The sequence below is a fragment of the Phacochoerus africanus genome, chromosome 5 (assembly GCF_016906955.1).
Source record: "Phacochoerus africanus isolate WHEZ1 chromosome 5, ROS_Pafr_v1, whole genome shotgun sequence".
Classification (NCBI taxonomy): domain Eukaryota; kingdom Metazoa; phylum Chordata; class Mammalia; order Artiodactyla; family Suidae; genus Phacochoerus; species Phacochoerus africanus.
Window position 1 is genome coordinate 74,651,075 of NC_062548.1, and position 26,755 is coordinate 74,677,829.

At 36.0% G+C, this 26,755-nt stretch overlaps 1 protein-coding gene across 2 annotated transcripts in view; it reads left to right on the plus strand.

The window, feature by feature from the left end:
• Positions 1-26,755, plus strand: part of EXOC6B (exocyst complex component 6B) — a 597,903-nt gene that overhangs the window by 331,493 nt on the left and 239,655 nt on the right. For both annotated transcript variants that reach the window (XM_047781788.1, XM_047781789.1), the window contains exons 17-18: positions 9,428-9,562; positions 20,481-20,660. In XM_047781788.1, the coding sequence (XP_047637744.1) occupies positions 9,428-9,562; positions 20,481-20,660 (315 nt within the window). The remainder of the gene's footprint in view (positions 1-9,427; positions 9,563-20,480; positions 20,661-26,755) is intronic.

Genomic DNA, 26,755 nt, shown 5'->3' on the forward strand with positions numbered 1-26,755 from the left:
TGGAGCTATAGCTGCTGGCCTATGCCACAGCCACAGTAACACAGGATCCGAGCTGTATCTGCAACCTATACCACAGCTCACAGCAATGCCGGATCCTTAACCCACTGAGCAAGGCCAGGGATTGAACCCATGTCCTCATGGAAGCTAGTCAGGCTCGTTAACCACTGAGTCATGATGGGAACTCCCTTCCATGCTTTTTACATGCCTTTTTTTACTTCCCCATGTTAAGCCAACTGAGCATTACCTTTCAGTTCTAGTACCTCTTGTAACTTGAACACCTTGTGCTCTTGGATCCTAAGTGGTGATCTCAATCAGTCAGCAGGTACAGCTGTTTTCCTAGGGCTGCTTCTTCCAGGTGTATGAGAAGATCAGGTGAGCAGTAGTCAAGAGTGTATGTTCTAAAGCAGACTGCCTAGGTTCTAGTTCTGGCTCTCCCCTTAAATATGTTATTGGGCAGATTACTTGACTTTATGTGTAAAATGGGGACCATAATAGCATGTATTTCATAGAATTGTGAGGATTAAATGAACATGTAAAATGCTTAGGTTGGTGCTTGGTTCATAGCAAGTACTCAGTGCATATTGCTTATTAATAAGAAAGAGATCTAGGGAATTTCCTTGTGGTACACTGGGTTATGGATCCAGAATTGTCACTGAAATGGCTCAGGTGGCTGCTGTGACATGGGTTTAATCCCTGGACAGAAACTTTTATATGCCACGGGCACAACCAAAAAAGAAAAGAAAAGAAAGAAAGAAATAGGTCTGGGCAGGTAAACAGTGGTCGTTAGGGCTAGTACAGAGATGGAGATTTTCAGTTAAGAGAAGTCAGAAGATTAGAACAAAATGTCCTGTTAAAATAAAAACAATTTTTAAAATTAACTTTATCACAGTTATGAGTACCTACTGTGTGATAGGCACTGATCTAAGTCTTTAAGGATAAATGAGTGAACAACAATAAGAACAATAATGAAAGAGATTCTAGTGGTAGAAAATGATAATAAATGATAAACAAAATAAATAAGTAAATCATCTAGTATGATGAAAGGTTGTGAGTGCTCTGGAGAAAGAGAAAGGACCTGGGTTAAGGAAGTTAGGAGTCTGGTGAAAGTTCAAGGTTAGTCTTATTGAAAAAGAGCAGCACCTTGACAGTGAGTTATCATTTAAGAGGAAGGAGCATTCTTGGCAGAAGTTAGGAGTAGAGGAAAGGTATGAAGGTAGTTGAGTTATTGGAAAGTCCAGGGAGTAATAAGGAAGCTGGGATTGCTAGAGTGGAGTGGGTCAGGGGAAGAGAAGCAGGAGATTAGATTAGAGAGATGCCAGGGGTTCATGGTAGGCCATTATAAAATGTTTGTCTTTTATTTTGTGTGAAATTGAGCCATGGCAGAATTTTGATTATGGCATGATCTGACATATTCCAGAAGGATCACATTGACTATGGATTGAGAATAAACTAGCATACAGATGGGGAGACCAGTTAAAAGGCTTTGACAGTAATCCAGCAAAATCTGATGCAAGCCTGGTGATGAAATGGTGACAAATTGTCCTATATGGAGTGTAGAGCCAGCATGATTTCCTAATAGTTAGGTATAAAGGAAGCAAGAGAGCAAGGAATTAAGAGAGCAAGGAGTTAAAGATAACTCCAATTTTTTTTCTTTATTTGAGTAATATACATATGTACTATATGTAGAAGGCTACAGATACCATGTACTATGATGGCAAAAACATAAAATAGTGCTAAATTTGGGGTAGAAGAATATTGGGAATTTGGTTTTGGACATACCAAATTTCCAGTGTTTATTAGACATACAGTTTGAGATATTGAAGTAACAGCTGAATATATGAGTTTAGGGTTTGAAAAAGCAGTTTGACTTGGAGAAAAAATTGGGGAGCCTAAAAACTATGTTTATAGCCACTTGATTGAATAATATTACTAAGGGAATTTGTAAAGATGGAGAAGAAGATAAAGAATTGAGCCCTTGTGTTCTTCAATAGTAAGAAGTCAGGAGAGGAGTTCCGTTGTGGCACAGCAGAAACGAATCTGACTACCATCCATGAGGACGCAGGTTCTATCCTGGCCTTGCTCAATGGGTTAAGGATCTGGCATTGCCGTGAGCTGTGGTGTAGGTTGCAGATGTGGCTTGGATCTTGTGTTGCTATGGCTGTGGGATAGGCTGGCAGCTACAGCTCTGATTCGGGAACCTCCATATGCCATGGGTGCGGCCCTTAAAAAAAAAAAAGAAAAGAAAAGAAAAAAGAAAAAAAAATTCAGGAGAAGATGGGAATCTGGGCTGGAGTTTGGGAAGGAGCTAGTAGGGAAGTAAGAAAAAACAAACAAAAGCAGAAATAAGACAGTATGGTGTCCTGGAAGTCAAGTGAAGAAAGTATTTCTCTGAAGAAGGAGTGGTCATTCATTATAAACACTGGTGATACATCTAGTAAGATGAAGAGTAAGACATTGGCAACTTGGAGTCAAGATAAGAGCATTAGAATAGAAGCAAATGATGGTAGGAAACTCCTGATGGAGTAGATTTAAAAGAGAATGAGTCCTATATAGAAGACTTTCAAATAACTTAGGTGGATATTATCCCCTCCAGGGGTGCAGCTTAGCTTCACCCCATTCCCTTCTAGATTTTTCTTAGTGACTGTCTTTCTAAGAGCAGAGTGTAGAAGGAGGGGGCAAGTTACTTTACAGTGAAGAAACCTGACAAACACAGGTTAGTCAGATGGTAAAGGTTAATATCATCCATGATAAGTTATATTGATGGCATGTGCCTTTGATTTGATGTGATGAGATGGTATTTCGCCTCTGTGTTCTTCCTTCCAAAACCCATGACTTTTGTCCGATCATGGGACAAACATTAGGGCAAATCCAATTGAGGGATATTCTGCAAAATACTTGACCAGTACTCCTCAAAACTTAACCGTCATCAAAAACAAAGAGACTATGAGAAAATGTCACAGACCAAAGGAGGCTAAGGAGACAGGACAGAACAAATAAATGTAATGTGGTAGCTTAGATGAATGCCTGAAAAAGGTAAAGAACATCAGGGGAAACCTAGTGACGCCTGAATACAGTGTGTCATTTCATTAATAGTGATGTACTGATGTTGGTTATGGCAGATGAAACCATGAAAATGTAAGATGTTAACAGTAGGGGGACTGGAAGTGGAGTATTTGGAAACTCTTTGCAACTTTGTAAATATAAAACTATCCTAAATAAAGTGTTTATTTACATTTAAAAAATTTAAAGAATGGAAAGAGAGGAATTGGAGGCAGTGAATATGAGTCTTTCAGGGAATTTTGTTACAAAAGTAAGGAAGGAAATGAGGTGGTAGCTGGCAGGGGAAGTGAGTTAATTAAATTTATTTTTTAAAATAGGAGAAGTAACAGTATATTATTTCTGATGGGAATAAATGGAATAGAAAGGAAAATGTTGATGTAGAAGAAAGGGGAAAATCTCTGGATTAATGTGCTTGAATAGGAGAGAGAGTTTAGGATCTCACCCACAATTGAAGGGATTGGTTTTAAGTGAAGTTCAGCTGTGGTAACCAATGAGCAGCAGGTGCATGGATGCAGATGGTGGTGCTTGTGTATATGTTATGGTGGCAGTGTCCAAATGCTCAGCTTCCCAGTGAAAGAAAGGCCTTCAGCTAAAAGTGGAGATTTAGCGCAAATATTGGATTTAAGGGGAGAGACAGTATCTCTGGGCCTTTGGAATAGTATCATGCTCAATACTATGATTATTTCCTAGCTTTAAGTGCCCACTTTGGCTAGTGGATATGAATTAAAGCGAAACCAGCCAACATGGTTATGTATTTTCTTAAGTCATATTTAGCTGTAGATATAATAAATAGTAAGTCCATATCAATAATAGTTCCCATGAATTAGATACACTTTATATTCAACACCTTATTATTATTATTTTTGGCTGCAGCCCCAGCATGTGGAAGTTCCTGGGTCAGAGATTGAACTTCCACTGTAGTTGCAGCCTGTACCACAGCTCCAGCAATGCTGGATCCTTCACGGACTGCATGCCACATGGGAACTTTGACACCTTATTATTTATTTTAGTATTTGTATTTAATTATTTATAATATATTGTAATATATTTATTATTTCATTGGTATTACTTCAATGCCATTATTTTGGTTTGAAGATGATGAAAAATACTACCTTTGCTTAAAGCCACCCAACTGATAAGTAGTTTGGAAATAAGATTTGAAATAAAAAGATTGAAATACATTTTCCTTTAAAAATAAGATTTGGGAATTCTCATTGTGGCTTAATGGGTTAAGAACACAACATAGTATCTGTGAGGATGCGGGTTAGATCCTTGGCCTTGCTCAGTGGGTTAAGGATCTAGCATTGCCACCAGCTGTGTCATAGGTTACAGATGCAGCTTGGATCCATTGTTACTGTGGCTGTGGCATAAACCTGCAGCTGTAGCTCTGATTGAACCCCTAGCCTGGGAACTTCCATATGTCATGGGTGCAGCCACATTAAAAAAAAAAAAAAAAAAGCATTCGGAGTAAGTTTAGTTTTAAAATAAAATTTCTTTTGTTCTAAAATTTTGCTTTTTCAGTATATTGATTTAAAAACTGTTTTATGGAGATAAAGGAAATAAGCCTCTAGTTTATTAATCTCAGAACATCAGAGAATTAGTGAAATTTGAAAGAAGGTTTTAAAATGAATCGGAGGATATTCTACTTCTTTGTGAAGACTATTCTGATAGAAAGGCCTAAGGTATAAATTAGATTAAGAAGATTATTTATTACAGATGATGGAAATTTACCTTTGCTTTATTTAAGTCCCTACTCAAATGTTATCTCCTTGAGGAGGCTTCCTTGACCTCCCTATCTCAAAATAGCCCAGATCTACTGTCCTCATGTAACTCTTTATCCTTCCCTTCTATTCCCAGTGCTTATTCCCACCTCTATTATACTGTATGTTTATACGTGTATGTGTTTACTATGAGCTTCGTAAAGCCAGAGACTTTGTCTTGTGTATAATTGTGTATCCCAATTCCTTTGGCACATAGGAGTCCTTAATTAATGAAAGAGAGAAGAAGGGAAAAAAAAAGAAAGTAGGCAGGTGGGTTCTTAAAGTTAAGGAAATTCAGCAGTCCTGGTAGTGGTACCATATTGAATACTTAGATTTTTATGATTACAGTAGTGCCCCAGGTCTGAAAAAATGACCAGTGCTTTGCATTCTCCCTCTGTTTTTACTATGGTCTAGATTGATGACCACATGGCTCTGTCCTTAGTTATTTATCTCCCGCAAAGCCTGCGTCTCCATCTCCTGTTGTTAACAGCAGTGATATTGCTAATATTATGTTAAAACATTTTATCTTGTCAAATATAAGCTTTGTACTAGACCTTTGAATTTGGAATGAGTGGTTCCTAGTATTTTAGGTGTTTGCTTTAAAGATAGTATAAAATAAGTAGTTGACACAGTTTTTGGTCCCCTTGCTGGGGTGAAATGGAGGTAAAATTTCTTGGAAGTCTTAAGGACAGCTTATTTTTGTGAATGAGAACCAGGTTTATTATTTACTTCTTTATCTTTGTCCAAATCTGTAGTTGAGAAGCATTGGTGGTGTGGAGAGGGGTCATTTTCTTGGTTTGGATTAGTCCATTTGGAGCTTCAGTACACTAAATTCTCTGCTTTGGGAAATAGAATTGACCCTAGTATAAGTAGATGTATATACCCCAGAAGTCGTTTATAACTGGGGATAGAAACCTCTTCTCGGAATTTAGGACTAGTTTTAAACTGTTGAAAGTGATGAAGACATTTTCTTTTCTGGAGTTTGTCAATAACTTAAGCATCTATCTGTGATCCTGGTTCAGACTCTGTTGCGGTGTTTGGAGCAGGGTTGGAAAGGAAGTGACCTCCATAGTGTAATCTTTGTCTTCCTCATTAGATTCTCTTGGGTGCTAAGAAGGAAAGACAGAAGAAATTCTTCTTCTTAATGATTTTTAGCCTAAGTGACTTCTGTCATTTTGTTTTGAGAGGCATTTGCTTTATAAAACTGTTTTCTTTTTTAGATGATTCTCATAGAACTTCACTTTGTATAAGACATAACGCAGAGTTCCTGTCCTGGCTCAGTGGTTAACGAATCTGACTAGGAACGATGAGATTGCGAGTTCGATCCCTGGCCTTGCTCAGTGGGTTAAGGATCCGGCGTTGCCATGAGCTGTGGTGTAGGTCACAGATACGGCTTGGATCCCACGTTGCTGTGGCTGTGGGGTAGGCCGGTGGCTACAGCTCCTATTGGACCCCTAGCCTGTGAACCTCCATATGCTGCAGGTGCGGCCCTAAAAAGACCAAAAAAAAAAAAAAAGACATAATGCACATCTTAATATGTTTTTAGTTCCATGAAAACTGTTTTCTTTTTAGATGATTCTTATAGAACTTCACTTTATATAAGACATAACGCTTATCTTAATATGTTGTTAGTTCCATATCCTTGAAACAGTAAGGACAGTTTGGATATCTGCAGTGGTATATATTTTTGTAAGAGAGTGGGAAGTAGGGGGTAAAAATATCAAAGGAGCTCCATCCAACTCTGATGGAAGTTGATATCTGAAATTGCTCCATTTCATCCTTAAGTTCGAAATTACTCCCGAAGCATCTGGCTTTACATTTGTAAATGCCCTTGTAAGGATTTTGGTTAGCTGTCATTCAGGAGTAGACATCACTCAGACCTCATTAACAGACAATATTCCCTTAGAAAATGACATGGTATCTACTGGAATCTAGAGTGTTTTAATAGTCTATTCTATGCTCAGCAATGAAACATTTCAAAAGTGACTGACAGCCAGTTGATGTAATTCATGATGATCTTTTGTGTTGACAGATCTTTAAAAAGTCATGGGAAATTACTACTGTACCCAGTGAAGCCGCCTCTTTTTTTTTTTTTTTAACTGCCAATATCCTGCAAAACATGACAATTTTCTCTTTGACTGCCACTGTTTTTTATTTCTATAACATGACATGATTCCTCCTTATTATTAGAATTTCTTTTGATAGATAGAATGTGTTCCCTCTATGTAATGCTGATTTTAAAGTAGAAGTTTTCAGTTCCCCAAATTAACTCTCTTACTTTTCTGACATCCGCATCAAGACAACCTTGCCAGTAGCTACTTTCCCACTCATGAAGAAGAGTGATTTAATGTAAACCATTTAAATATTTTAAATGATTTAAGTCTTCTTCTGAAGGAGAAACATGTTGAAAGGAAGAGGGTGAGGAATTATTTATTTTGATGAATGTTTTTTTTTCCTAAAGAATTCTAAAGTTAAAAAGCTGGTGTCTTGGGTAATTTTATAGGTGATAGTATTTGTGTCCAAAACACAAAGTCTCCAGATTCAAACTACTGAATGAATGGAAAGGGCCTAGTAATTAAAATGAACTTGTCTGATGAGTTGTGGGGAATAATACAAAAATTTAGTCCTAATGTTTCCCTAACTTTTCGTCTTTAATTGGGTCTTTGACCTTTGTCTTCATGTTTCAAAAGCAGCTGTTTTTTTCCTCAGATATTCTGGCTAACCTCTTGGTGGGGAGTAGAAGTTAACTTTTTTCCTTACTCTAATCTATTACTAAAGCATTGTCATTATGAGTTGAGTTGAAATATATTTTTGGACAATGAGCTGTGTATTTATTCCTGGGCTTAGTGCTGTTGAGATGGTAAGAATGTATTTTCTGAGTATAGTCCTATTAATCATTTTGTTTAATATTTTGCAGCATAATACAGTGACTTCTGTATAATTCTATCTTCTAGACATTGTTTTGAAGTATCATTTTATTATAAAATGTATAGTACTTCTTTTCATCTTTAATTCCAATTCCCCCCTTGGGTCATCCGCCCATTCTCCCTGGGATTAAAATTTCATCCATCGCCTTATATACCAAAACTACCCATATGTGCCACAACCTTACCACTTGACTTATTCTTGTAAAAAGGAAAAGTTAAAGATGTAGAAAAAGAAGACCCCCCAAAAAAGTTCATTCCACTTTTTAAAAAAATTTCTTTTAGGCTTGAAAATATGAATACTTTATTATATCATTGAAATAAGTGTAGTAGGTGTCACTCCTTTAAAATTTAACTTACTTTTTTACATAGAGTAGAATCAAAGTATGGAGAGGTCTTGTTGATGTCAGACCCTGAATCTGATAGTTCAGCCTAAGGAGCAGAAACCTGCAGCACTTCAGGGCTGCCCATCTTATGCTTATGCTAAAAGGCGCTAGACAGGCCCATTACTTGAAGGTTGATGACTTTGATTTGAATCCCTTGTTTTAAATGTAATGTGATCTAGAGAAAATTATTTCATTTTTGTTTATCTTACAGTAGAATGGACGTAATAACTATTCTTACTTCTTCAGGTTTCTGGGAAAACAATGTAAGGAAATGAATCGTAAAGTACTTTACAAACCTTAATTCTATACTGACCATAATATTCTTTCTCCTTCTCCTCTCAAAGTAATTTATGGATGACTCTTTATGTTATCAGTACTGTCATCTTTAAGGATCTGTTCCATAAGAAAAGGAAAGTAGTATTAACAAAAGGATATTTAATCTTCACAATAACTCTGTGAGTTAGAAATTATTAACATTTTACCGATACAATTACAGACTTAGAGAAGTTAAGAAACTTTCTTTGGATCAATACTTTATAAGTAATTAATCCCTAGTTTCTCTGACTTCAGTGCTCATGTTTTTTCTTCCATAAACTAATGTAGTTTGTTAATATTCTGCAAGCTATTCCAGTATTCCTTTGTTCATTATGCTTACTTTTGAAACTTCTTGCTATTTCAGTCACTCTTGTTTTTTTTTTTTTAATTGAGAGTTCATTGATTTCATTATTTGGCAGTTATTTACTGCTAGGCACTATGTTAAACACCATCAGTTTTTGATCTTAGTCTAGTTGTTTTTTTTTTTTGAACAGAAGAAAGCCAGTTTAGGAGTTCCTGTCATGGCTCAGCAGTTAACGAACCCGACTACCATTTATAAGGACATGAGTTCGATCTCTGGTCTCGCTTAGCAGGTTGAGGATCCAGCATTGCTGTGAACTGTGTTGTAGGTTGCAGATGCAGCTTGGATCTGGCGTTGCTGTGGCTGTGGCCTAGGCCGGAGGCTACAGCTCCAGTTCAACCCATAGCCTGGGAAAAAGAGACCAAAAAAAAAAAAAGAAAGCTAGTTTAAATAGTGACAATTGCTTTGATAGTAGTTGGAATTACAAGGTTCTTTGGGAAGTTAGGAAAGGCTTCATGGAGGAAGTGATACCTAAGCCTGTGCTGTAGCATACTTTTTATAGAAAACAGATTGTTTCTGCCATTATGTGTTTTGTTTTTCTTATACCATCAGATGCACATTGAGCCATTCATTATGGTGTAGATATTCAAAAGACAATTACATGTTCTCGTTATTTTCTAGCTTGTCCAGATTATTATCAATACAACCCACTTGGAGAAATCCTGTAAGTACTTGGAAGAATTCATCACCAATATCACTAATGTGCTTCCAGAGACAGTACACACCACCAAGCTCTATGGCACTACAACTTTTAAGGTGAGAAAGCCCTGTATTACTATAGAAGTGCTTCTGTGGGCTGGGGCATTCTACCTAATATGGTGTTGTTTTTGCAATAGATCATACATGGTCTTGAGAATAAATACTTATGATTTTCTTAGAAAAACAAATATTAATGAGAATTTTGGTGTGCTTAAACAAATACCTACAACTGTGTCCACTAATTCTTCCTTATATTTTATACATGAAAATGGCTATTTCCTCAGTCGACTTCCTGACAGTCAAGGATTCTTAAGAATGGTCTAGATAATAGTAGTTATAATTTGAAATCAACATCAATTAAAAGTTATATTTATCAGTCCTTTCCTCTCTATGTCTGGTGTCCTTTTTTTTTTAACCTTACTTTTTAGTGAGGAAGTTCTGTCTCTTGCTATTGTAGTTAGCAGTTTTATAATCATCTCACAAGATGAAAGCACTAGTTTTCATCTAATGTTGGATCAAATAGGAAGAATGACACTCTTGTAGAGCAAAAGAACTGATGGTAGATGAGTTTCTGGAGAGTAAGTGCCTTTATGTTAAAGAGCCTTAGGAAAACTCCTTTACACTGCCATGTGAACTTTAAATAAATATTAAGCAGGAAAAAGTAACAGGGCAATATCCTAAACTAGAACAGTAGATTCCGACTTAAAGGACAACATGTATGATTTGGGTTTTTGTTATTGTTATTATTTGATTATTTTAGTTTTGAAACAAATTTATGTCATCATTTTGGAAATCCATAAATTGATGTTATATTGTTGAAATCATGGCTTATGTCCATGTGTCTGCTTTTTCTTATCATTTATTCTCTTTCCTTATTTACTGGTATCCTCCCTTTAGAATAGGCTTAAGAGAAGAAGTCAGACTTGATCCGTATTGCTTATTGCACTTTATGAGATATAAAAGTTTTTGGTATGTGCTCTTTTTCTATGATAAGAAAAAAAATTTGAAAGATACTGGCCAAAACAATTTTGAGAGAGAAGAGCAAAGATGGGAGCATCACACTTCCTGATTTCAATTATATTATAAAGCTACAGTAATCAAAATGATATGATATGGGCATAAAAACAGACACATAGATTAATGGAATAGATTGGAGAGCCAGGAAATAGACCCATGCATATGTGGTCAATTAATTTATGCCAAAGGGGCCAATAATATACAATGGGGAAAGGCTAGTCTCTTCAATAAATGGTTTTGGAAAAACTGAACAGCCATATGTGAAAGAATGAGACCATTAATGCAAATTGACTAAAAATGCATTAGAGGCTTGAATGTAAGACATAATCCTAGCAGAAAACATAGGGAGCAGCTTCTGTGACATTGGTTGTGGAGGTGATTTTATAGGCTTGACACCAAAAGCAAAGGCAACAAAAGCAAAAATAAAGAAGCGGGACTTTGTTAAGGCAAAAACTTTCTGCAAAGCAAAGGTCGCTATCAACAAAATGAAAAAGCAACCAATGGAATGGGAGAAGTATTTGCAAATTCTGTATCTGATAAGGAGTTAATATCTAAAATATATAAAGAACTCATACAACTCAATAGCAAAACCAAAAAATCTGCTTTAAAAATGGGCAGAGGAACTGAATAGACCTTTTTCCAAAGAAGGCATACAAACAACCAGCATGTAAATGAAAAGATGTTCAACATCACAAATCTTCAAGGAAATGCAAATCAAAACCACAGTGAGATAATACCTCACACATATTAGACGGCTATCATCAAAAAGACAAGAGATAGTAAATACTGGCTAGGATGTGTAGAAAAGGAAATCGTATTCTCTGTTGGTGGAAATATAAGCTGGTACAGCCACTTTGGAAGACAGTATGAAGTCTCCTCAAGAAATTAAAAATAGAGCTATCATGTGATCCAGTAGTTCTACTTCTGGGTGTGTATTCAAAGGAATCAAAATCATTATCTTGAAGAGTTACGTACACTTCCATGTTCATTAATCAAAATAGCCAAGATATGGAAATAATATGTGTTCACCAACAGATTATATATATATTTTCCTCAGTATATGAATCTGTGTATATCTATTATCTATGTGGATAGATATGAATATTACTCAGCCACGAAAAATAAGGAAATTCTGCCATTTGTGATAATGGGGATGGACCTTGAGTGCATTATGCTAAGTAAAATAAGCCACACAGAGAAGGAAAAATACTGCATACTATCATTTATATATGGAATTTAAAAACAAAGAAAAGAAACTCATAGAGACAATAGAAGAGTGATTGCCAGGTACGGGTGAAGTGGGTTTAGCAGTGGAAAGAAAGGTACAAACTTTCAACTGCGAGAGAAATAAGATTGAATGTAAAACAATGTAAAACATAATTTCCGTAGTTGATAATACTATATTGTATAACTGAAATTTGCTGAGAAAATAGAACTTAAATTCTTCCCCCCTCAAAAAAGATAAATATATGAGTTAACCAATGTGTTAAATAACTATATGATGAAAGTTCTTTCACAGTATATGTTATATCATATCACCACAATGTACATTTTAAATATTTTCTTTTTTTTTTTTTTGCTTTTTAGGGCCACACCCACGGCATATGGAGGTTCCCAGGCTAGGGGTTGAATCAGAGCTGCAGCTGCCGGCCTATGCCACAGCCACAGCAACTTGGGATCCAAGCCATGTCTGCGACCTACACTGCAGCTCACGGCATCACTGGATCCCCAACCCACTGAGTGAGACCAAGGATCGATCCTGCATCCTTGTGGATACCAGTTGGGTTCACTTCCACTGTGCCTCAATGGGAACTCCTAAATATTTTCTTTTTTGTTTTTTAAATTAATGATTTTTATTTTTTTCCATTATAGCTGATTTACAGTGTTCTGTCAATTTTCTACTGTACAGCAAGGTGACCCAGTCATACCTACACAAATACATTCCTTTTTCTCACATTATAATGCTCCATGTTAAGTGACTGGATATAGTTCCCAGTGCTATACAGCAGCTAAATATTTCCAATTGTATCTCAGTGAAGCTGAAAAAAAAAATGAGATATTTAACAGTAAAATATTCTTTATATATTTATGATTAGATTAGCTGCTAGAGGAGTTGTATTTTCACAATGTGACTATGGGTTTTTTCAAATCATCTATAAATTACTAAAAACAATTAATTATACAACATATTATATTGTTATCACTATTTGTAAACTTTTCAATAATATCTTAATTGTATTAATATTGATACCCTTTTAGTGCGGGAAAGACTTAATTAATAAAGAGGCCCCAAGTATAAGTATGAAAATGACAAGAGTTTTAGGAATTTCAGGATGACCTTCAATAGTTTCATAGGAATTATAAGTACTCTTAAATGTTAACATTACTATGGAGCATGGTTAATAATTTTTTCAAAAATATTTCTGCATTATTTGCTGTGGAAGCCAAATTTTCTCCAGGAAAGAAAATGAGGGAGGGGCTACAGTGGAAGATTCAGCAGAAAATAGGAATTAGGGATTTAGAATATGGTGTTCATTTATACTTAGTTATCATATGGGGAGTATGTAATATGTACAGCTATTCTTCCTCTAACCCATCTCAATTTTCAAATTATGGCCAGAAATCCTCCCAAAGGATGGCTTGTGTATTTTGTTGTTGAGGGAAAATTGCTGAGGGAAAATTAAAGGCAGACAGGAAGCCATAGGGGTTGAGCAGCCAGTTAAATACTTAGTAAAGGAGAAATTCTGGAGACCACTAAATGTCATGTTGACAGTGCTTATTGGAAACACGGATTGCTTAAAACACATTGAAAGTTTATTTTTACCAGGACTATTTCAGACTAGCTAACCCAGAACTCAGTATAAACATGGCAATTATAACAGCTACATATTGTGTATTTTCCTAAGCTACTGTTTCCAGAAAACTTTCCTTTGCAGATGGAAACCTTAATTCCAAAAAAGGGGGCAAGAACAATCAGAAGGTCTTTAAGGTATTTTCTTAGAAAATTCCATTTTGTTTTCACCATATGTGACCTAATCAAGCTGGCATCCTTAGCTTTCCTTGTTCATAAAAATTTCCACACTCACAAAAATGAATAAAGATATTTATTAATTTACCTCATCACAAATATAGTGTGTGTGCCTACTATAAAATCTGGTAGATTTTTGGATAGAGGAAGAGAAAATACTTACTCCTTTGGACTTAAGAATTTATAATCTGTGGGGTGAACAAACACTGTAAGTTCTGTAAAAACCTGTGCAGAAAATGCTAGAATACTTCAATAAATACATTCCATTTCTCATTGATTCTATAAGTTTTTAGAAAACATCTACTACATACCAGGCAATAAACCAGTCTCCTGACTTCCAGAGCTTATATTCTAGTGGGGATGATAGACGGTACCACAAACAAAAAATATAATTAATGTCAGATGGGTTAAGAATTCAGAAGGAAAACAAATGACCTAAATGGAATAAGAAATTAATCACTTGAATTTCTGCTAGGTAGGCATTCTAGACAGAGGTACAGTGCAATAGAAAGTATTGGTATAGTCAAGGTGATTGATATGGAAGGGGGTCAGTGTGGCAGTGATGTGCTTATCCTTGGTGGTACAAATGATAAGAGAAGCATTGTCAGGAGTCAGATGATTTCTGGACCTGTTGGTCACAGTAAATACTGTTGATTTTATTTTGAAATGAAATGTGAGGCATTAAGAAGATTGGAAATGGTGGTGATAATCTGATTTTTACCGGGCAACAGTGGCTGCTGTGTGGAAGATATGCATGAGGTCTACTAGTAAGAGTGGAAGAGGAGAGTCCAATTCAAAGGTTGTTTGGTGGTCTAGGTAAGCGATGATGGTCACTTGGCCTACAGTGATAGAGGTGGAAGTGGTAAGAAATTTTTTGAATGTAGTGATGGCAAGATTTACTGCTGGTTGGGTATGGGGCTATAAGAGAAAGCGTGGAGTCAAGGATAATTCCAAGATTTTTAAACTCAGCAAACTGGATGAATAGTGATGCTATTAACTGAGATGAGACTAGCAAGAAAATAACAGATTTAGGAAGTGGCGGTAAAATCAAGAGTTCCGTTTTTGACATATTAAGCTTAAGATATTTGGTAGTCATTTATCATAGTGTTATTAAATTGACAGTATAAAGCCATAGTTGGAGATAGAAATTTAGAATTCATAAGGGTAAAGATGGTATTTAATGGTATAGAACTTACTATCTTCTGGGAATTGAATATAGATAAGAAAAAAGATGGGAGGATTGAGCTCCAAGGAAAATCAGCATCAATAGGTCCAGAAGAAGTGAGTGGTGCTTATCTCAGCTGTAAGCCCTTCAAGGAGGATTTACCAGAAAGGGCTCAGTAGGAGGTGTCCAGCAGGAGGATGTTGGAATTAGCAGAAGGTGTATAGGTAGAAAAAAGATGAGCAGGGTGTAAGGGACATTTGTAGGTAAGGCAACTTCATGTACAAAAATGAAGTAATGAAATAAGACCAGATGTTGCAATGTAGAATACGGGTAGCAATGAGAAAAGTAGGTAAATGCCGACTTCTGAAGCACTTTGTTATATAATGATAGATAATTTGGACTACTAAATTACCCTACTAAAGTCATTGAGAGACTTCAGGCCAGGCTGTGTTGCACTTTAAAAAAATCATCGTTTACCTTGTCTAATGAGAAAGAAAGAAGAAAGTAAACAGGAGAGATGTGTGGAAGGAAGGAAAGGAAGGAGAAAAGAAAGAAGAAAGAAGGGAATAAATAAATCACACTTACTTGAAATTCATAATCAGGGAAAATTAAATACCCAGTATACTTTGTGTAACTCATTGTTAATTGTGGATTTATAGGAAAAGAATTGATTAAAGAGTGATTCAAGAAGACATAGAAAATTGACTAGTAACTATGAAAAATATGCAAAAGTTATTAAAGACTTCTTATAATTGAGGAAGATTCACACGATTTCACCAGTGAATTCATTTGGGCTTTCACAGAACAGACACACACACACACACACACACACACATATGATTTGGTTATATATGTGATTCAGTATATGTCACTTTGCTTCACACCAGAAACTAACACAACATTGTAAGTCAACTAAACTTCAATAATAATTTTAAAATAGACAAGAGGTAACAAATGCTTATAAGGATGTGGAGAAAAAGGAATCATTGTACACTGTCAGTGGGAATGTAAGCTGGTATAGCCACTATGGGAAATAGTATAGTGGTTTCCTAAGAAATTAAAAATAGAACTACCATATAATCCTGCAATTCCACTTATGGGTGTATATTCAAAGAGTCAAACTGTCTTGAAGAGTTATGTATATTTCCATGTTCATTACAGCATTAATTATGGTAGTCAAGATATGGAAACAATCTAAATATCTATCAATGGATGGATAAAGAAATTATACACAGACATACACACAAACACACACACACATACACACAACATACACACATTGGAATTTCATTCAGTCTTTAAATAGAGGAAAATCCTAGTCATTTACAAAAACATGGGTGAATCTACAAGGCATTATACTACATGATTTAAACCAGACAGAGAAGGAAAAATAGTTCATAGTATCACTTATATGTGGAATTTTTTTTTAAAGTTTTATTCATAGAAATAGTAGAACAATCATTGCCAAGGGTTGGGGGTGAGGGAAATAAGGAGAGGTTGGTGGAAGGCAGCAAACTTCCAATTATAATATGAATAGGTCCTGACGTTCTAGTATATGACAATGTGACTTTCGTTGATTACACTGTATTGTATAAATGATAATTGCTAAGAGAGTAGAATTTAAATGTTCTCACACAAAAAATAAATATGTGAAGTGATGGATGTCTTAATTTACTTGATGTGGGAAATTCTTTTGCAATGTATACCTATATTTAATCATTATGTTGTACGTTTTAAGTATCTTACGGTTTGTCAATTATACCTTAATAAGCTAAAAACAGTCTACCTAATATTTATGGTTGAAATTTTACCATCTCTCTATAGTATTCTCCAGAAAATAGAAGCAAAAAAAATATTTCCTAACTCACTGTATGAGGCCAGCATTACCCTGATACCAACCAGACACATTAGAAATGGAAACTAGACTAGTATTTCTCATGAACATAGATGTAAAATCTTCAACAAAATATTATCAATTTGAATCCAACAGTGTATCAGAATTATACACTATAACCAAGTAGGATTTATTCTGGGTCTGTAGGGCTCATTTGGCATCAAAAATTAATGAGTGTAATCCATCATATCAATGGGCTAAAGAAGAACAATCATTGGGAGTTCCCACTGTGGCTCAGCAGTATTGAGACTGACTAGTATCCATGAGGATGCAGGTTTGATCCCTGCCTCGTTCAGTGGGTTAAGGATCTGGCATTGCCATGAGCTGTGGTGTAGGTCACAGACATGGCTCGGATGCAGCATTGTTGTGACCATCAGCTGCAGTTCTGATTTGACCTGTAGCCCTGGGAACTTGCATATGCTGCACATGGGGCCCTAAAAAAGCAAAAAAATAAGAATAAGAATAAGAATCGTAGAATCATATCCATAATTGTAGAAAATGCATTTGACAAAATCTAACACCTATTCATGAAAAATCTCTTAGCTAACTAGAGAGTGGCCTTCCTTAGCTTGATAAAGAGCATCTACAAAGTCGTATGGGTAATATCATATGTGGTAGATAGAAAGTGGAAGCCTTCCCGTTGAAAAGGACTTGGGATAAAAGATTTACAAATTGGGAAGGTAGAAATATAAATGACCTTGTTTACAGAGGACCTGATTGTCCAAGTAGAAAATATGAAAGAATTAACAACAACAAAAATACCTGGAAGTAATCAGCAAGATTCAGGATATGCTTAATACGCAAAGTCATTTGCTTTATCATTATACCAATAGTGAACAAGTGAAATTTGTAGTTGAAAACACAATAGCATTTATATTAATAGTGAAAAAAGAGATAAGTCGATGTAATTCTAATAAAATAAACAAGATAAGTTTCCTTTTACAAGGAAACCTGTAAAACTCTGATAAAAAGAACTCAGTGAGTTGCCATCATGGCTCAGCGGAAATGAATCTGACTAGCATCCATGAGGATGCAGGCTTGATCCCTGGCCTTGCTCAGAAGGTTAAGGATCTGGCGTTGCCATGAGCTGTGGTGTAGGTCGCAGATGCGGTGAGGATCCTGTGTTGCTGTGGCTGTGGTGTAGGCCAGCAGCTACAGCTCTGATTCAGCCCCTAGCCTTGGAACCGCCATATGCTGCAGATGAGGGCCTAAAAAGACAAAAGAAAAAAGAAAAAAAAAATTGAGTTTGTTAAACTCGAAATATTTGAGTTAATTGAGTTAAGAATTAACTCCAATGAGATCATGGATGTACATGTAAAACAGAACACTGGTTAAACCCCTTGAAGATGGCATAAGGGAAAATGTTAGTAACCTTGGGTGTGGCTATGACTTTTTCGATACAACCAAAACATGATCCTTGAAAGAAAGTATTCATAAGTTAGACTTCCTTAAAATGAAAAGCTTCTTCTATAGAAAAGACACTGTTAAGAGAATGAAAAGTCAAGGAGAAAATGTTTGCAAAATGCGTACCTAATAAAGGAATTTTATATCCAAAATATACGAAGAATTGTTAAAACTCAACAATGAGAAAATTTAAAAAGTGGATTTAACATGGATTCACTTTAAAAGTGGGCAAAAGCTCTGAATGGATATCAGATGGAGAGGGAGTTATAAATTAAAACAGCAGTGAGATACCACTGTATAGCTCTTAAAATGGCTAAAACCCAAAACCCTGACAACAGCAAATATTGGAGCAGTTACAGCTCTCGTTCATTGTCGGCGTTAATGCAAAATGGTAGTGTTATTTTAGAAGACTGTCACATTCTTATAAGGCTAACAGAAGTAGTCTTATCATTCATTTCACCAGTCATGCTCCTTGGTAGTTATCCAAGTGAGTTGAAACCTTAAACCACACAAAAACTTACACTAATGGTTACCACAGTTTTATTCATAATTGCTAAAACTTGGAAGCTACCAATAGAATAGGTGAATGGATAAACAAATGGTGATACAACTTGACAATGGAATATTATTCAATGATGAAAAGTAATGAACTATCAAGCCGCAAAAAGACACGGAGTAAACTTAAGTGCACATTACTAAGCAAAATAAGCCGATCTGAAAAGGCACATACATGCTTTTAAGACATTCCAGAAAAGGCCAAGTTTTGGAGAAAGTTAGAAAAAAGAAAATCAGTTGTTTCCAGAATTTGGGGGGATGAGCAAAGGTGGATAGAGCAGAGTGGAATTTTAGGTCAGGGAAACTATCCTATATGATTCTGGAATGATAAATACATGAGGTGTTTTTTAGTACCTATAGAACTGTACAATGCAAATAGTAAATGATGATGCAAATTATGGACTTTAGTTAATAATAACATATCAACATTGGGTCATCTGTTGTAATAGATGTACTACAACAATGCAAAGGCTTTTTAAATAGGGGAAACAGTAGGAAGGGCCCAGGGCTTCATTATCTGCAAATGCTCTGTACTTTCTGCTCAATTTTTCTTTAAGCCCAGATTTCTCAAATATGATGTTTATTGATGAAAAGAAAATTTAGTAAAATGGGAATTTAAGGACAGTATTATATTATTACACACATATGTAAAGATGTAAGCAGAGAAATGCTCTTGAAACACTGTTCAAATAAATAAACATAGCCAATTCCTATATATAGTATGTAAATACCTTGCAAAATTATGCAGCCGTTAAAGAAGGTGAAAATAGAGATGAGGGAATGATTTAGAATAGAATTTTGAGGTTAGAATTTGTAGATAATAGTGACTGAATGTGGAGGAGTAAGTGGAATCTGATATGTTGCTTAGATCTCTGCCTTGGACTGAATGAACAGGTGAAGAGTGGGGATTATGATCATTCTAGACCTGGAATGTGTTTAAAGTATCCTTTGTGTCATATGCGCAGGAAGCAATCAGATATATGGGTCTTTAACAAGCACAGATTTGGACAGAGATAGTGGAAGCCATAAGAGGTGATGAAATCACCCAGTGAAAGTGTGAAGATTGGAGGCCAGAAAGGTCAAGGTAAAACCATGTCCTGAATGTCAATGGAGAACAGGGTTATAGCAGAGAAGTTTTAATAGAGATCAAGAAAGATCAGCTGAAAAATGAATATTGGGTGTGGTAGCACAGAGGTCATGGGTTACTCTGGAACAGTCCATGTTGATGGGTTGTTAGCATTGCAATGTAGGCTTTTTTGTCCTGAAAATGTTTTCCTTGAACTTTAGTCCCGTTACACTTCTCAGAACCTTTTATATGCCAGTGTACTTCTTGAATCTTTTAAAAAAGGGTTTCCCCAAACTTATTTGATCTAGGAACTCTTTTGCTGTTGTTTAAGCATTTTTCAGGACTAGTGTTCATTGAGCACAGTATTGGAAACATCAGAGTGTACCATTCTTTGAAGAAACTTGATTCTAGAAAGGTAGGATGGTAACTTGTGGGAAATACAGCATTAAAGTTGAAACTTCAGGATACTTACAGTAAGCAAAGTGCAGAGTCTAGTGATTATAAGAGAGGTTGAATTGCAGGAAGGGAGGTTCTTGGAGTCCCAGAAGAGAAGAAAGAGAATAAAATCCTGGGAACAAGTGTAGTTTTGAACTGAAATAAGAAAGTAAAAAGAATGTGGATAGCCGAGGGCAGTGAAGGAAACTTCTCTGTTTGATGAACCCAAATAATAGCTTGTCTTGCAGACACGAAAATGGAAGAGGCTTCATGGTGCTTTTGAAAATAGAGGAAATAATGGATATTGTGATATTAACAGTTATGTTACTTAATTTGAGTTGTCCCCAAGCAGAAATTTCTGCTTTACTTTACTGGAAGTCTGAATGATTATTAAAATTTCATATTTCACAGGATGCCAGACATGCAGCTGAAGAGGAGATTTATACCAACTTAAACCAGAAGATTGACCAGTTTCTACAGCTGGCTGACTATGACTGGATGACAGGAGATTTGGGCAACAAAGCTAGTGATTACCTAGTAGACCTCATTGCCTTTCTTCGTAGCACCTTTGCTGTATTCACACACCTTCCTGTAAGTGACAGTTGCTTTTATTTTGTCTGTCATATACAAGAATGTTTTCTTAAAATTAAGGTTGGTGAAAGGTATTTGTTTTTGCTTTAACTAGTTGGGAAACTGTGGATTTAAAAGCTCACGCTATAATTGTAATCATTCCTTAACAAGATTTAGAGACTTCTCCCATCATCTTTGCATTGTCATTTACATTTTTTATTCTCAAAATAATTCCTAATATTATGTTTATTTGCATCCTTCCTAACTTCAAGGTAATTTGTGCAAATACGTGAATGCCTTGGTAGATGTACAGGAGAAACTTAGGAGTTAGAATTGTAGATATGTATCTTTTATATCTAGAATGTCCATTAAAAGTTATTCTTATAAGCTCAAATTCTCTGGTGAAATTACCTTTTTTTTTTGTCTTTTTTCTTTTCTAGGGCTGCTTCCCGCGGCATATGGAGGTTCCCAGGCTAGGGGTCCGATCGGAGCCGCAGCTACCGGCCTACGCCAGAGCCACAGCAATGCGGGATCCGAGCTGCATCTGCAACCCACACCACAGCTCATGGCAACAATGGATCCTCAACCCACTGAGCAAGGGCAGGGATTGAACCTGCAACCTCATGGTTCCTAGTCGGATTCGCCAACCACTGCACCACGACGGGAACTCCCTACCCATCTTTTTTTCTAATTTGTTTATCTTTTCTTTATTTTCTTGAGCTTATTTATAATAGCATTTTTTAAAATGAAATGTAGTTGATTTACAATACTAGTTTTAGGTATACAGCGTAGTGATTCAGTATTTTTACAGATTATATGCCAATTAAAGTTATTACAAGATAATGGCTATAATTCCATGTGCTATGCAATATATCCTGTTGTTTACCTGTTTTATACATCTTAGTTACAGTTCTTAATCTCTTTTTCCTTGTTCTTCCCTCTTTCCCCCTCCCCTCTGGTAACTACTAGTTGGTTTTTGTTAGTTTTGCAAAATACATTCTTTTTTAACATTCCACGTGTAAATAATATTATATAGTATTTGCCTTTGTCTGACTTAGTTCCATTCATGTTGTTGCAAATAGCAAACTTTTATATCTTTTATGGCTAAATAGCCGTCTATTGTGTATATATCTTATCTTTGTCCATTCATGTATTGATAGAAACCTAGATTGCTTTCATATCTTGGCTATTATAAATGATGCTGCTATGAACATTGGGGTGCATTATCTTTTTCAATGCGTGTTTTCATTTCTTCAGATATATACTTAGGAGTTGAAGTGCTAGTTCTATTTTCAGTTTTTTGAGGACTCTCCATACTATTTTTCATTCCAACCAACAGTGTACAAGATTTCCCTTTTCTCCACATCATCTCCAACATTTGTTTGCAGACATTTGAATCTTAGCCGTTCTGACAGATAGGAGGTGATATCTCATTATTTTGATTTGCATTCTCTGACGATTAGCAATGTTGAACGTCTTTTCATGTCCTTGTTAGCCACCTGTATGTTTTCTTTGGTAAAATGTCTATTCAGATCTTCTACCCATTTTTTCTAATTGAATTGATTTTTTTTCGATATTGAGTTATGCGAGCTGTTGGTATATTTTGGATATGAACCCCTTGTCAATGCCATATTCCGCAGATACTCTCCCATTGTGTAGGTTCTTTTCTTTTGTCAATGGTTTCCTCTGCTGTGCAAAAGCTTTTAATTAGGTCCCATTTGTGTATTTTTGCTTTTATTTCTTTTGCCTTAGGACACTGCAAAAAACATATTGCAGTGACTTATGTTAAAGAATATCCTTCTAAGAGTTTTATGGTTTCAGTCTTTAGATCTTTATTCATTTTGAGTTTATTTTTAATATATGAAGTGAGGAGATGTTCTAATCTCATTTTTTACAGTTCACTGTCCAGTTTCCCCAGCACGCTTATTGGAGAGACTGTCTTTTCTCTTGACCCATGTATCTGTTTTTGTGTCAATGAAGTGCGTTTTAGCTTTGTAGTATGGTCAGAAGACCAGGAGGATACCCTCCAGCTTTGTTCTTTCCTTTCATAATTGTTATGGCAATGCTTGGTATTTTATGGTTCCATATAAACTTTACAATTGTTCTAGTTTTATGAAAAATGTCATGAGTAGTTTGATAGCAATTGGATTAAACCTCTAGATGGCTTTGGGTAATGTGGACATTTTAACAGTATTAATTCTGCCCATTTAAGAGCATAGGATAGCTTTCCATTTCTTTCTGTCATCTTCAATTTCCTTCATCAATGTTTTATACTTTTCATAGTCTTTCACCTCCTTGCTTCAGTATTCCTAGGTGCCTTATTCTTTTTGATTCAATTTTTAACAGGATTAAAAAATTTTTTCTCTTCCTGAGAGTTTGTTATTAGTGTTTGGAGAAGCAACAGATTCTGTATATTTTGTCCTGCATATTTATTGAATTATTTATTAGTTCTAATTCTTTTGGTGGAAGCTCGAGGGTTTTCTTTATAAAATATCATCCCATCTTCATATAGTGACTGTTTTACCTCATCTCCTCCAATTTGGATGCCTTTTATTTCCTTGATTTGTTTGATTACTGTGTCTTGGACTTCCAGTACTATATTATATAGAAATGATAAGAGTGAGCATCCTTTTCTTGTTCCTGAATTTAAAGGAAAGGCTTTCATAGCTTTCACCAGTGAATATGATGTTAGCTGTAGGTTTGTCATAAATGGCCTTTATAATGTTGAGATATGTTCCTTCTACAACAACTTTGATGATAGCTTCTATCATGATTAGATTTTTTTTTTCCTGTCTTTTTAAGGCAGCACCCACAGCATGTAGAAGTTCAGGCTAAGGGTTGAATCGGAGCTGTAGCTGCTGGCCTACACCACAGCCATAGCAATGCAGAATCCGAGCTGCATGTATGACCTACACCACAGCTCATGGCAATGCCAGATACTTAACCCACTGAGCGAGGCCAGGGATCAAACCTGCATGCTCGTTTATGCTAGTTCCTGAGCCACGACAGGAACTCCCTAGATACTCCATTCTGTCTAATGCTTTTTCTTCTTTTATTGGGATGATCATGATCTTTATTCTTCCTTTTGTTAATGCGGTGTTAGCACATTGGTTGATTCACAATCAATCCGTGCTTCCCTTGAATAGATCCAACTTGAACATGGTATATGATCCTTTTAATATATTGCTGGATTCAGTTTGCTAATATTTTGTCAAGGATTTTTGGATCTGTATTCATCAAAGATATTGGCCTATAGTTTTCTTTTATTGTATTGTCTTTGTCTAGTTTTGGAATCAGGGTAATAGTGGCCTCGTAGAATAAATTTGGGAGTTTTCCATTCTTTTCCTTTTTTTGCTATAGTTTGAGAAGGGATAGGTATTAGTGCTTCTTTATGTTTGGTAGAATTCCCCTGTGAAGGTGTCTGGTCCTGGACTTTTGTTTGTTAGGAGTTTTCCTACTACAAATTCAATTTCACTACTATATCAGATCTGTTCAAATTGTCAGTCCTTGCAGGTCTTATGTTACTAGGAATATGTCCATGTCTTCTAGAGTGTCCAGTATGTTGGATTATAACTGTTCACCGCATTCTCATGATTTTTTTATATCTCTGTGCTGTCAGTTGTTATTTCTCCTGTTTCATTTCTTATTTTGTTTATATAAATCCTCTCTCTTTTCTACTTGGTGAGCATGGCTAAAGTTTTATCAATTTTATCTTTTTAAAAAAATCAGCTCTTGACTTCATTGATTATTTCTTTCTTCTGTTTTTATCTCTATTTATTTTCTCTCCTATCTCTATTATTCCTTCCTTCTGCTGACTTTTGACTTTTTTCTTGTTTTTCTTTATGTGGTCGACTATGTATTTCAATTTAGGTAAGTTGTACCCATTTTTGAGAAAGGTCTGTGTTGGTGTAATCTTCACTTTTAAAACTGTTGCGCATTGCCATAGATTTTGGAGTGTTATGTTTCCATTTTTATTAATTTCAGGGGATTTTGTGATTTCCTCTTTGATGTGTTCATTGACCAGTTAGTTTTTTTGTCACATGTTGTTTAGTATCACATGTTTGTGTTTTTCCCCTTTTTCGTCCTGTACTTCATTCCTAATTTCATACCATTGTTGTGGGGGAAAATACTTGATATAATATGTGCCCTCTTAAAATTGTTAAGAGGCTTGTTTTGTGGCTGAGCATAGGATCCATCCTAGAGAATGTTCCATGTGCGCTTGATAGAATATGTATTCTTCTGTTTTGGGATGAAATGTGCTGTAGATATCTTTGAAGTTTAATTGTTCTAATGTGTCATTTAGGACCTTATTTATTTTCTGTCATGATGATATGTCCGTCGATGTAAGTGTGGAATGAAAGTCCCCTATCTGTACTGTATTATTGTTAATTTGTCTTTATGTCCTTGAACATTTGCTTTATATATGTTCAGGTGTTCCTGCATTTAAAGTGTAATATCCTCTTCTTGTATTGATCCTGTTTTCGTTATATAATGCCCTTCGTTGTCTTGTTATATCCTTTGTTCTAAAGGCTATCTTGTCTTAAATGAGTATTGCTACTCTGGCTTTCTTACTGATTCTGTTTGCATGAAATATCTTTCTTCATTTCCTCACGTTCTTTCTGTATATGTATTTGACTCTGAAATGAGTCTTATAGGCAACATTTAGAAGGGTCTTTTAAAATTTTTTTTATTTAATCAACCACAGTATGTCTTTTGATTGGAGCATTTGTCCACTGACATTTAAGATAATTAATAATAGCAATATGGTATTGCCATATCATCACTTGTCTCTGCTCCCCCCATGCTGTGGTGGAGCCACACTGCAGAGCCATTGTTGCCTATGTGTGTTCTTGAAATGTATTAGGAGTTGAGCTGTGGTCAGGTGCCACCATCAGAGATCTGGGCTACTTGTTGATAATGTTGCTTGAGTAAGCACCAACAGTAACTGTAGTCTCGCCCAGGTTCTACCCAATGACCAGTTGTCTTTGTACCTCAAGATCAAGGTTTCTCCAAGGTCATGGCTGCCCCAGATTCAGTGCCCAGCTGTAACATGGAGTTAGCAGCACTGGGGTGTTGGCTTGGCTCAGGCTGAGGCACTCACCAAGGTGATTGTTGGAAACTTGGCAGCCACTAGAGCAGACATTTTTCCCATCATGCCTAGAAGCAGCCCAACATGTGTGTGCTAATGAGCAGAGTCCAGGCTTTCCACTGCCTTTCTCTTAGTCCCAGTGGCCCTCCAGCCAGCCAAGGGGGCTTGTCTTCCCTATATAGGACCCCAGACTGTGAGGTACAGTATTCTCCCTTTTCGCCCAAGTCACTTTCAGGAACATAGGTCCAAAACCAAATGCTTTCTTGCCATTCTACCTGAATACTTGTGTATCTTTTTTCTAGCCTTGGTTGTACTAGATTCCTTCTGCTAGTTTCCAGTTACTTTTCAGTGAGAATTGTTCCACATGTAGATGTATTTTTAATATGTTCATGGGGAAATGTGAGCTCCATGTCCTCTTACTTCCACATCATGATCCTCCTCTGCACTTGTTTTTTAAAGACATTTATTAATGCCAGTGTGTAGTTTCACTTATATATTCGTTGGATTTGTTCTGAGGTTTTTTTTTTTTTAAATGATCAGTCATGTGGTGCTCTCTCTTCCTAATATTTTTTAGTGTATGTTAGATATTATTTGTAAAACATGGAGAAGTTCCACATGGTAGCTCCCCACTAGAATAGGTTTATCCTTTCCCTTACTAAGTATTTAGAATATGTGAGTGGGTTGTGATTAGAACCTCATCACCTTAATCCAATCATGGACTTAACCTGGTTGAGCTGGGGTTGCACTTGTACTTTTGCTTGGCCCCTGTTGCTAGGATTTGATTCTTCAGAGCATTCAATGACAGCCTGGCACATCACTGTCTCTTCAGTACCAAGAAGACTAGGGACAATTTCTACTTTTCAGAGAAACTTATTTCTTCAGTCCTGCTTTTTACAATTTTAGAATTTGACAAATATCTTGAATAGGAATCTTACTCAGATTAGCAGTTACCAACAGGAAGAAAATGTGGTTGTTGATTGTCAATATCAATTCGCTACTCCCTCACGAGCTTTCAAGCTCCCATCTG